This window comes from Bos grunniens, chromosome 28 (assembly GCF_055505025.1).
Source record: "Bos grunniens cultivar Pamir isolate PY7600 chromosome 28, Bosgru_T2T1.0, whole genome shotgun sequence".
Classification (NCBI taxonomy): Eukaryota; Metazoa; Chordata; class Mammalia; order Artiodactyla; family Bovidae; genus Bos; species Bos grunniens.
The window spans coordinates 15,630,809-15,644,493 of NC_141192.1; the positions used below are offsets into that span (position 1 = coordinate 15,630,809).

Consider the following 13,685-nt stretch of genomic DNA (forward strand, 5'->3'; position numbering starts at 1 on the left):
TATAGCCAGTGAAAATATTATTAAATGGACACTTTTTCTGAGGGTAATGGAGTAACAAAAATGAGTAAGTGCATGTTTTTATATTTCAATACAGGTGGTATTTTCAGACTGCTAGCCAAACACATGCTTCTTTTGTAGGCTTGTGTCTATCTAAAATGATCTAGGACTACCCGGGTGGTCCAGTGGTTAAGACTCTGTGCTTCCACTGCAGGGGGCTCAGATTTGATCCCCGGTTGTAGAAGTGCCTCGTGCTGCGTGGTGTGGAAAAAAAAAAAACACTGCCCCCAAGCCCCCAAATAATTATGCCCCTAAAAACCCAGAAAAAATAAAACAAAATCCCCCCCAAACTCATAAAAACCCAATCTATAATATGCATCCTTTTTTTTTTTTAGAAAAGATACAGAATTATAACAGTTGCTTTACATAACTGAGTAAGAACAATAGCTTTTAGCAAAGGTTGCTTGGACTTTAAGATAAAGAATGTATTTCTTTCACCCTGATCTAAAATCAGAATTACTCTTCCGTGATTCACAGAAACAATACTTAAAGGTATATGCCATGAAGATAGATATGAAAATGAGTTGTTGTTGAGTTGCTAAGTCTTGTCTGACTCTGAGACCCCATGGACTGCAGCACACCAGGCTCCTCTGTCCTCCACTGTCTCCTGGAGTTTGTTCAAATTCATATCCATTGAGTCATTGATGTTATCTAACCATCTCATCCTCTGACACCCTCTTTTGCCTTCAATAAAAACTAGAAGAAAACTCAATAGCCACTCTTGTTTTTCTCTTTCTCTCCTCTTCTGCTATACTAATACTTGGGCACCCAGCCTGTTTCCAAATGTTTGGTATTGTTTTCTTTTCCACATCATGGCAGCAGTTTTCAGGCAAACTTGATCACCTGCTGAGACTAGGCCAGCCTCAATAATCTAATTCTCTTACGCAAAGAAATGCATGTGAGTCCGTTCTAATGAGGTGGATGAACCTACAGCTTATTATATAGCGTGAAGTAAGTCAGAAAGAGAAAGAAAAATACCACAGATGGTACTGACAGTCCTACATACATGACAGCAAAGGAGACAGAGACATAAAGAACAGACTTTAGGATTCAGTGGGAGAAGAGGATGGGATGATTGGAGAGAATAGCATTGAAACATATACATTAGCCTATGTAAAATACATAACCAGTGTGAGTTTGATGTATGAAGCAGGGCACCCAAAGCTGCTGGGTGGTCTGCGACAACCTGGAGGGATAAGGTGAGGAAGGAGGTGGGAGGGGAGTTTAGAATGGAGGGGACACACGTATAACTATGGCCCATTCTTATTGATGTATAGCAAAAATCATCATACTATTGTAAAGTAATTATCCCCAATTAAAGTAAGTACATGTATTTTTTAATCTAATTTTCCAGATCACCTAGGTTCACCCCTGAGGCATGGGTTTCCTATGCCCACCCAATTCACCCAACTGTAACAAGCAAATGAATGGCTTGTAAAGACCATCTTTTCCCAGATTCAGGAAAGCAGCCTTGTTAAAACCATTCATACATAATATCCTTTAGGAATGTCACAACCAAAGCATTTATATTTTCATAATTATTGGTTTGACCAAAAAGTTTGTTTGGGATTTTTCTGTAACATCATACAAAAATCCCAAATGAACATTCTAGCCAACCCAATACATAAAATGAGAGTCACTCAACTATTTGAAGCCAACCTGAGACCAGAACCCATGTTTTCTTGACAACTTCACTATCCCTTCCCCCATTCCCAGTCCTGTATGTCTTCCCTCAGCTATCTGTTAAATCAAGATGTTATAAAGGGGAACTAGGTTAGCTATTCATCATTCCAAGATAGAAAAATTTAGCCAAGAGAAGAGGATGCCTGACAGCCAGTTAAGAGGCAGTTTTCTTGAGACCTGGTCAGCAAGGCTAGCAATTATTTTTCCCTTGTCCTTTAATAAAACAGAAAACTAAAAAAAGTATGCCATAAATCCAAGAAAAAAAAACACACATCCCAATGACTATTTTGCTAATACAAGAAAGTTATGTGATCTGTGTGCATGTTAATCACTACCAGAAAGCATGCTTCTGGAACCTCTTAAAAATAGTGACTGTCATAAAAGTCTAGCCAGTGAGTGGTACTTATCAATAACCTTGGGGTAAAGGACTTTCTTATCAAAAAAAGAATAGGAAAGGTTTATCAGTGTCAGAACTACTGATCTAAGAGGAAGACATTCTGTAGTAGTTTTAATATGATAAAGATACTCTAACACTCAAAAACTAATTGTCCTTGAGAGACAAAGTTAGAGGACTTTGATTTCAAAACTTACTCAAAGCTCCAGTAATCAAGACAGTCCCGATTGGCATAAGGATAATATACAGACATACAGACTAATGGAACTCAGAGTCCAGAAATAAAACCTTATATTTATGGCCAATAATTTTTGACAAGGGTGCCAAGACCATACGATTAAAGTGAAAGTAAAAGTGTTAGTTGCTCCGTTGTGTCTGACTCTTTGTGACCCCATGGACTGTAGCCCATCAGGCTCCTCTGTCCATGGAATTCTCCAGGCAAGAACGCTGGAGTGTTCTTTCTCCGGGGGATCTTCCCGACCCAGGCATCAAACCTGGGTCTCCTGCATTGCAGGCGGATTCTTTATCATCAGGGAAACCCCAAGACAATACAATAGTGGAGAAACTAGTCACTTCTAACAAGGTATAGGGACAACTGCATATCCAGAAGCAAGATAATTAGACCTCCCAACTCAAATATATGCAAAAACTATAAAACTCTTAGAGGAGAATATAGATGTTAATTGTTCATGACCTTGGATTAGGCAATGGTTTCTCAGACATGAAACCAAAAGCACAATTGACCAAAAAAAAAAAAAAGAGAAACTGGCTTTCATACAAATTAAAAACATCTGGGGAATTCCCTAGCGGTCCAGTGATTAGGACTCCATGCTTTCACTGCCAAGGGCACGGGTTCAATCCCTAATCAGGGAATTAAGATCCCTCAAGCCATACGCGTGTGCACGTTCGTGTCTGACTCTTTGTGACCCCATGGACTGTAGCCAACTAGGATCCTCTGTCCAAGGGATTTGCCAGGGAAGAATAGTGGAGTGGGTTACCATTTCCTCCTCAAGGGAATCTTCCTGACCCAGGGATCAAACCCACGTTTCTTGTGTCTCCTGCATTGGCAAGAGGATTTTTTTACCACTAGTACCACCTGAGAAGCCCAATCACAAGCTGCAGAGCCCAGCCAAAAGGAAAAAAAAAAAACAACTATGCTTTACAACCCAAGCGGTGGAAGACAATATTTGTAAATCACATGACTGATAATATACAGAACGTACAAAGAATGCTTACAACTCAACAATAAAAGGACAAACCACTCAATTTAAAAATGAACAGTACAGTCCAGGTTTGATGCACAATACTGGATGCTTGGGCCTGGTGCACTGGGACGACCCAGAGGGATGGTACGGGGAGGGAGAAGGGAGGAGGGTTCAGGATGGGGAACATGTGTATACCTGTGGCAGATGCATTTTGATATATGGCAAAACCAATACAATATTGTAAAGTTAAAAAATAAAATAAATTAAGACAAAAAAAGAAAAATGGGCAATAACTTTGAATAGACATTTCTCCAAAGAAAGAAATCCAAATGGTCAGTAAATACAATATCATTAATAAATAGGAAAATACAGATTAAAAACACAATGAGATATCACTTTATACCCTCCAAGATGGCTATAATCAAACAAGAGTAGCAAGTGTTGGCAAGGGTGTGAAAAAGTTGAAACTCACAAACCTTTTCAGTGAGAATGCAAGATGAGGCAGTCCTTTTGGAAAGGTCTGGCAATTTCCCAAAAAGTTAACCATAGGATTACCATGTGATCCAGCAATTCCACTTCTGGTATATACCCCCAAAGAATTGAAAACATACATCCATATAAAAAACTTGGACATGAATGTTAATGAGAGCATGATTCATAATAGCCCCAAAGGGTTAACTGGGTCATTAACAACTGAAATGTCCATCAACATGAATGGATAAACAAAATATGGCATATGTATTCAAAGAAATATTATTTGGCAATAAAAAGAAGTACTGAAAATACCATAGGATAAGTAAACTTTGAAAACATGCTAAGTGAAAGAAGCCCGACACAAAAGAAAACATTATTATATGACTCCATTTTTATGAACATCAAGAATAGGCACATCTAGAGAGACAGGAAATAGATTAGTGGTTATCAAGAGGATGGGGATTGAATTGGGAAGAAAAGGGTTTCCTTTTGGGGTGATGAAAATGTTCTTGATTTAGATATTGGTGATAGCTATACAACTTTGTGGATATACGAAAACCTACTGAATTGTATACTTTAAAATAAAAAATTTTATGGCCTATGAATTTTATCTCAACAATGATAAAAAAGATTAGCACAGGAGACCTAAAAGTCTTCTTAAACATAAAACAAAAACCTGAACATTTTTCTATGAATTCGGTTTTATAACTATGATTTTCTTCTTCTTCAGTGACAATAATCATAACAATAGTAGGTTCTTATTAGACTTGTAACAAGCATTTTGTACCTAGTATCTCCTCTTGAATCATCTCAATGACCTCATACATAGGGGTTATGATTCCATTTTATAGAAAGGAAATTGACGTTCAAGAGGCTAAGCTCTTATCAAGGTAAGTAAGTCTGACTCTAGAGGTTCCATTTTTTTAAGATTTTTTGGGGGGTGGGGGGTATGCTACCCAGCATGTAGGATCTTAATTCCCTGACCAGGGACTGAAGCTGTGCCTCCTGGAGCAGAAATATGAAGTCCTTACCACTGGTCTGCCAGGGCATTCCCCATAAGTTATATCATACCATTCCGTCTTCCTGAAAACAGTGGCTTACTGGTCTCCAATACTAAGTTATTTTTTGATGTGTTATGTTGTTTTTTCTATCTCCATAAACAGATCAGCTATTTCAGGACCCAGGATTAGACAGTTATCTTTCTTCCTTAGTTTGCTGAGTACAGGACAAAGACAGAAAAAAAGCCCTTTATGACAAGTTTTTATTTGTATCAAATACAGAGTACCATAAGTAAATATAAGATTATGACTTGAATATTGTAATATAGCTTATAATTTGGCAAATTAATTATCCAAAATTTATTACATGTTTGAGTACACACTGATGAACTTGCATAACTTGCAAAGATAAATATTTCTGCACCTTATTTAACCATTTGTCATGTATATATGTGGTACATATATGAACACATGTGTGTATATGTGTATAAACACACTTCTGAATTAAATATATTTGTATAAAAGCTAAAGATTTATGTATTATCTTTAATTCCTTTAAAAAATCTATTATATTAAATTGCATCTGCATTCAAAGCAGAAATGTAAAAAAATGATCACTTTGCTTAGTACACATGAATTTACAATGCAATGGAAAATGAAACAAAAATCAATTGAAATACTATATTTCTGTTTAATTGACATTTACCTGGCACTATCAGACTATGGAAATAAACCTCCTACTTTAGGTTGTTGAGAGAACAAAGATTCTATTGTGCATTACTGTACCCCCTAAATTAAGAATCAACATTATTATAGTAGGAAAGGTGGCATTTCATTTTCTTTTTTATTAATATGGGAATTCTCAGGAAACAATCAGGGCAGTGTCTGTACTCCTGGGATGCAGTTTCATGCTTTTCCATCAGTGGAAGTCTGGCTTCTCAGGAAAGGTGCAGCCAGTCCTCCTAATTATGACACTTGCAGCATAGTGGCCAGCACGGACGCATTCAGTGAGAGGCTTGTCAGAGACCAGCTGAGACAGAAAACCTGGAACACAGACAGAAGGGAGAAACATGAGTACTGTGTAATAGCATCAGAAATGTCATATGGTCAGAACAAAATATGGTCTACATACCTATGCCTTTCTTTAGTCTTGATAGTGAAGTGTCAAACCTCCGGGGTTAGAGGGTTCTTCCCTAAGAATTCTTTTAAAGAGCTCAAGTTGGGACGTAACAACCCATCATCAAGTCAGTCTAGTCTTTCTAGGCATAAACGCTCATGCTTTCCTTTAACTTTGACAATAAAAGGTTGTAAGAAAGAATTACTGGCCAAATAGTATTATCTTTGGTCTTTATAGCTGAGAAATTATGAGCTCTAAATAGGTTTAGAGCAGAGCTCTAAAACCTCTGCCTATCTCTCTAAATTCCTTCTGTATTGCTGTTATTCCTAGAGAACTGTTATTTGGGAAAAACTCTCTCATCTGGATATCTCTCCAAGAACAAATCTGAGAGTTGAAAAGTTATGAAGGACCTTTTATATACCTTTTTCACTCCCAGAAGTATCAGAGAAATAATATGTAGAGTCAAGCACCATGGATCAGTTTGACATTAAAATAAATATGATTAAATAACAATGCTGAGGCCTTTTGCTTCCAATCAAGATGAAATAAAAGAATCAGATTTACCCTTTCTTCAGAAACAACTTTAAAAACAAAGTATATGAAACTAAGTTTTTCAAATATAGTACATCAGTCACAAAAGATACATGAAAGAAGGGAAACAAATGAGGAAAACTACCAGGCCATGATTCATGGAAGGAAAACCCAGGCAGAGCCTGACAGTTACCGAGTTAAGAAGATGGAAATAGGAATCAAAGTACGATAAACATTTACACAGACTGAGAAGGAAAAAAAAAGAGGAGAGACATAAATGGTCACTACTGATAATAAGAGACATCATATCACCATAGCATCTACGCACGCTAAAAGGATAAGGAAACGTTATTAACAACTTAATGCCAACAAAGTGTTATAGAACTATAAGGTGTTCAGATTTGACAAGTAAGACAAACTTCTGGAGATACACAATCTATCAAAGCTCACTCAGGAAGAAACAGATAATCTGAATAGCCTTGTGTTTATTAAACATTTAATTTTAAAATTAAAAAGCTTCCCATAAAGAAAATTCCAGTTCAGATGGTGTCACTGCTGAATTCTACCAAACATTTAAAGAAGAAAAATAATGCCAATGTTATACAAACTCTAGAAAACTAAAAAGGATATTTTCTGACTCACTCTTTGAGGCCAGCTTTACTCTGATAGTATAATCAGAAAAGATGCAAATATTTTAGCAAATCCAATCCAACAGTATATTTAAAAAGATAGTAATTCATGATAAGGTGAAATGCAAGGTTGGTTTAACTTTCAAAAATCAATCAATGTAATCTACCATATTAATCAGGAAAATCATAAGGTCATCTTCATAGATGCTGAAAAAGCATTTGATGAAACCCAAGATGGATTTCTAAAAAAAACTTTCAACAAACTAGTAACAGAAGGGAACTTCTATGAAAACCTTGCAGTTAATATAATTCTTAATAGAGGATGATGAAGTGTTTCTCCCCTTAGAATTGAGAACAAGGAAAGAATGTTTGTTCTTAAACGTTGTAATGTAGACTCTAGCCCGTGCATTAAGGCAAACAAAAGAAAGAAAAGGCATCAAAATTGAAAATGAGGTAGAACTGTCTTCATTTGCAGATGGCATGACCACCTATATCTATGGTTCTCAACAGTGGCAATTCTGCCTCCTGGAGAACATGTGGCAATGTCATATTTGTGCCAGAGGGTGCTAATGGCAACTAGAGGGTAGAGCCCAGGGATGCTGCTAAATATCCTATGATGTCAATAATACCCAAACTGAGAAATCCTAGTCTATCTAAAAATTCCTATGGAATCTAGAAAAAAGTTAACTTGAACTACTAAGTTAGTTTAGTGAAGTTGCAGGATGTAAGTAAGATTCCTATACAAAAATCAACTGAATTTTTGTACTAGTAATGTGTGTATATATAGCAATTGTACATGCCAGCAATGAACAGTTAGAAATTGATATTAAAAATACTCTTCACCATACTACCAAACATGTGAAATACCTAAATCTGACAAAAGCTGTGTAAGACCTCAACACTGAAAATGACAAAATAATGCTGAGAAAACAACCCAAAACAAACAAAAAACAATGCTGAGAGATAAAAAACAAGCTAAGTAAGATGAAGAGCTATAAACTATTCAGAGAACAGAAGACTCAATATTGCTATCACCTCTACTGATTCAATGTAATATCAACCAAAATTCCAGCAAGCTTTTCTAAAAGAAACTGACAAGCTGATTCTAAAATTTATGTGGAAATGCAAAGAATTTAGACTAATTAAAACAGAACTCTGAAAACAAGAGTACTTGATTTAAAAATTTACTATAGAACTAAAATAATTTAGACACTGTGGTACAGGCATTAAAATGGACAAATAAATCAGTGAAACTGAACAGACAATCCAGAAATAAACTTACTTCTATATGGTCAACTGATTTTTATAAAGGTATTAAGCAATTCAATGGAGAAAGGATAATCTTTCTTTTTTTCCATGTTATTATAATAGACTTCTTTTTAAACAAATGTTCTTAGAAGAGCTGGATGGGCCATATGTGAAAACATAAAAAACACATACACTACTACCCTTCTTCACACCAACCACAAAATTAACTTGAAATGGATCATAGGTCTAAATGCAAGAGCTAAAACTATAAAACTGAAAAGAAAACTTATGAGAAAATCTTTGTGATTTTGAACTTGCCAAAGATCTTAGGACATAAAAAGTGTAAACTTTTATGAAAGAAAAAATAATTTTGACTTTGCTAAATTAAACACTTTTACACAAACATTTTAGTGAAGAAGATAAACATGTCAAACAAGCACAGGAAAAGATGTTCAACATTATTATCTGTTAGAAAAATGCTAATTAAAGCCACCATGAAATACCACTGCCCATCCCTAGAAAGGCTAAAATGAAAGAAGACTGACAAAGCAAGTGTTGGCAAGAGCACAGATGAACTGAAACGCTCCAGTACCGATCGCCTGTGCGTGTGCTCAGTCATTCAGTTGCGTCCGACTCTTTGTGACCCCATGGACTGCAGCCCGCCAGGCTCCTCTGTCCATGGGATTCTCCAGGCAAGAATACTGGAGTGGGTAGCCATTTCCTCCTCCAGGGGATCTTCCCAACCCAGGGACTGAACCTGAGTTTCCTGCGTCTCCTGCACTGGCAGGCAAATTCTTTACCTCAGAGACACCGGAAAGCCCAAAATACGGATTATGAGACTATAAAGTAAGACTCTTTTTGAAAACAGTTATCGGTGTCTTAAAACATACACCTATCAAAAGACTCAGTCTTTCTATTTCTGGGTATTTAACCATGGTTTGTATTTGAATGTTCAGACCAGCTTCATTTGGCATAGCCCCAAATTGGAAGCAATCCAAATAGTACGGACGCAGTAAATGTGTCCACAGTGATGGTCCATGGGTGTATACATATGTCAGCATTTGTAAAACTGTACACTTTAAACATGTGCAGTTTATTGTATGTCAATTATACTGCAATAAAACTACATAAAAAATTGTTGTGGTTACAAATACCATAGTCAACAACAGAAAAACCTGGGGCTACTTCCCCTCTAAGGAAAACCCAAGATGCTATAGCAGTACTCTACGCAGAAGAACAGATGATAATGAGGAACTGTTCTGTAGCCAGACTTTTAGGCCTCATCGGCCCTGGGCAGCTGAGGGGTTAAGGTTAATTTAAAAGCTGTGGTATAGTGACCTGTAGAGAGCATTATAAGAGATTTATGTTCTTTCTCTTCTACCATTCTGACCACACAGGCTTCTCCCTTGTCAGATTTGGGGAATGCTGTATCCAATAAAATAAATAAATACGCCCAACCAAAGAATAATTAATTTGGTTAATGGAGTGATGTATTTTGAAGACATTTGCTTAGAATGTGAAATCATTCTCTCAAGAGGTTTAGTAAGAGTATTTTATCATTGAGTTTTCAGGTAACAGTCAAAGGTCAATATTAACTTTCAGCCAAACTGTGAGACTAAACGGTTCAGCCCACACAGTGAATGGAGCAGATGCCAAATTCAGTCAGATCGGCTTACAATGGAAACACGTCTATTAGAAGACTTATAAGGAACATCTGTTTTCCTCATTCCTCCTGGTATGTTCTTTCTGAGAAAAAGAAAGCTTGTGTTTATGAAATATTTTTGAGAAGCATAAGTACCAGCATCCTCTTTATAATAGAAGAGCTAGTTGATGATTGAAGTGAAGTCCCCTGAAGAGACATTTGCTTTGACAAGTGGAAAACCTGGATGGAGAAAAAAAGCTTAGACCTTTGCCCTGAGTGAATATCAGTTCTTTAACAAACTATTTTTAATTCTAACTGAGATGAACTACAGATGTTATATAATCAGTTATAAGTTGAACCTTCATAAAGTAGCTGATATGAGTCTTCACAAGTTGTACAAAATAGTTTAAAAAAATAAAGAAGCTTATATTTAAAGAATCATAGGAAATTATTTCATAATAAGAAACATTCCCAAGATACCTTTTTTATTGCATAAAATATACATAACCTCAAAGTTACCATTTCAACCATTTTAAAGTGTACAATTCAAGGCATTAAGTTTATTTGCAGTGTAGTGTAACCATCATTTCTATCAATTTCCAGAATATTTTCATTATTCCAACAGAAACTATACTTTTATTAAACTCTCCATTCCCTCCCACCCCTGGCCTTTTGTATCTGCCTTAGTTTGCTTAGCATAATGTTTTTCAGTACAATTTTTTTAAGTTTAGATTTTTATTGTTAGCTGGCCTAAAATGTATTTTTTAAAAACTACATTTGGAAATAATTTCGAATTCAGAAAACTTGCCAAAAGAAAGAAAACTTGCAAACAATGCCAATAGTATCCATACATCCTTTACCTGGATGTACTTACTGTCAACATTTTGCTCTTTTTGGGCCCATCTTCTCTTTTTTATACAAATTTCTCCACTGAACTAATTGAGAAGAAGTGGCATTTGTCATGCCCTTTACCTTTAAATCTATCTATGCATCTTTCCTGAGAATAAGGCTAGTCTCATGGATAACCATAGTCATCGACTTCAGTAGTACTGTTAGAATACTGTTATCTAATTGCCTGTTCATATTCCAGTTTTGTCAATGACCCATTAATACCCTTCATAGCATTTTTCTTCCATCTAGGATAGAATTTAGTCTAGGATTTGTCATCTTTTTAGTTTCCTTTATCTTGAACATTTCCTTCGACTTTTGTGACAAGGACATTTTTGAAGAATACAGTCTTCCCCTACTCCGTATTTAATAGAGTAATGCTCATTTTGGTTTGTCTGATATTTCTTCATGATTAAATTCAGATTATGCATTCCTGGCCAGAATACTAGAAAAATTATGTTGTGTGCTTCTCAAGGGTATCACATTTAGGAACACATTGTGTCTGGCTGCTATTCACTGGTGATAATTTTGATCACCTGATCAAGATGTCCTACTTCTCCACTGTATAGTTATATTTTTCCCTTGCATCTAACAAGGAGTCTGCTGGTAGACACTTTAATACCATGCAAATATTCTGCTCCCTATAAAGAATCCCAATCCCTTCTCCCAAATTTAGTATTCACTCATAATTCCTAACTGAAGCAACTTAAACCATGATGATTTTCTAACTCCAGCACTCCCTTCACATTTACCTGTCAGCTTTCAACATTCTATATGTAAGAGCTTATCTCTTATCTCATTTACTATTTTTCATCTATTTATATATCAATAAGGAGGCACAGACTTTTATTTTTTAATCAATAGTTTATAATTCAATACAGTTCTATATGGTGCTCAAAATGTCCCAGTTTTTACCAGTGGGAGCACCTACAAGCTGGCTCAGGTGCCCTTGGATATGCCCTCATAGTATCTTTGAGTACTTCCTTACTTTTTGGAATTATATTCTTGGCTCATCTTAAACCCACCCTATCTCAGCCTTAGAACCTGCCATTTTCCCAAGGATACCTATTTCCTATTAGGGTAAAATGGTATTAGAGACCACAGTGTGGGAGGTAGGTGCATTCTTTGCTTCTAGACCCTGACAGCAAATGAAGCTAGGAAGTATGTATTTATACACATGTACAGATACACATACACATACATACATACACATTTATGTACGTATTATGTGTACACACATAAATGTGTATGTATGTATATACATGTGTACACAGACCTATTTTAGATATTGAATTGACACCAATACTTTCAGTTCCAATCCATCCTTATAGCGCTCTTTCTTACCTTTCTCCAGTCCATTATTATGATTCTGTACTTTTTTCCATAGTGAAAACCCTAGCTTTCAACAATATCAAAATATTTATTGGCTCAGTTTTATACTATCTCCAAAATAGCTTCAAATTGCTTCACTACTAATTTTACAAAACCCCAAATCTATTAAAAACAGTTTAGAATTGGTTTGCTGTTCTCCAATGTGCTCAAATACTGTGTTCAGTACGCTCTTTACATTGGTTCTCCTTTTTACTCCACTTCAGAATTGACAGGTTGTTGCTGAACCACGAAAGACACCGGGACTCTTGGCCTCCAGAGAAGAATTTAATCCGGGGCCAGAGACGAGGCTTGATCGCTCAGAGCTTTTGTGTAATAAAGTTGTATTAAAGTATAAAAGATAGAGAAAGCTTCTGACATAGACATCAGAAGGGGGCAGAAAGAGTACCCCCTCACTAGTGTTAGCAATGGAGTTATATACTTTTAATTAGCTATTACAGTGAATCAAAAGAATGTCTGGAGGTTGTAAAGACCTTACTAGACCCACTCCCATAATTTACATTTTAAGATAACAGGATTAGCCTGAAGGTTTTTTCCAGAAACTGTCCTCAAGCAGGATACATTATTGTTATATAATCCTAAGGAATGTAGAGGGAAAAAATGTTTGTCCTTTCCTCCTCCTTGAGAATTCCAGACCCCTCTCTCCTTGGGAACCCCCAAACTTCTTATCAGCCTGCCTAGGAACTGACTCTTTCAGAATGGTTCACTTACTTAAGACCGAAAAAAATGTGGGGGTCACGATTTCAATTTTCATCCCTCACTTTCATCCTTATTAACTTAATATTTCTTTAAACATATGTAGAATATTAAAAATTCTAAAAAAGGTATGCTCAGAGAAGTGTCACTTTCTTTTACCCTATGTTCTCACCATTGGAGGTACCCAATTTCACTGTTTTTTGGTTTGTCTTCATGAGAAATGCTGGACTGGATGAAGCACAAGCTGGAATCAAGATTTCCAGGAGAAATATCAATAACCTCAGATATGCACATGACACCACCCTTATGGCAGAAAGTGAAGAAGAGCAAAAGAACCTCTTGATGAAAGTGAAAGAGGAGAGTGAAAAAGTTGGCTTAAAGCTCAGCATTCAGAAAACTAAGATCATGGCATCCGGTCCCATCACTTCATGGCAAATAGATGGGGAAACAGTGGAAACAGTGGCTGACTTTATTTTTTTGGCTCCAAAATCACTGCAGATGGTGGCTGCACCCATGAAATTAAAAGACGCTTACTTTTTGGAAGAAAAGTTATGACTAACCTAGACAGCATGTTAAAAAGCAGAGACATTACTTTGCTGACAAAGGTCCGTCTAGTCAAAGCTATGGTTTTTCCAGTAGTAATGTATGGATGCAAGAGCTGGACTATAAAGAAAGATGAGTCTCAAAGAATTGATGCTTTTGAACTGTGGTGTTGGAGAAGACTCTTAAGTCCC

The 13,685-nt window shown here is 36.3% G+C and overlaps 1 protein-coding gene across 12 annotated transcripts in view; it reads right to left on the reverse strand.

The window, feature by feature from the left end:
- Window positions 1–5,057: 5,057 nt before the first annotated feature.
- Window positions 5,058–13,685, reverse strand: part of ADK (adenosine kinase) — a 549,097-nt gene continuing 540,469 nt past the window's right edge. For all 12 annotated transcript variants that reach the window (XM_086381947.1, XM_086381942.1, XM_086381948.1 and 9 more), the window contains one exon: window positions 5,058–5,855. In XM_086381947.1, the coding sequence (XP_086238073.1) occupies window positions 5,731–5,855 (125 nt within the window). In that variant the 3' untranslated portion in view covers window positions 5,058–5,730. The remainder of the gene's footprint in view (window positions 5,856–13,685) is intronic.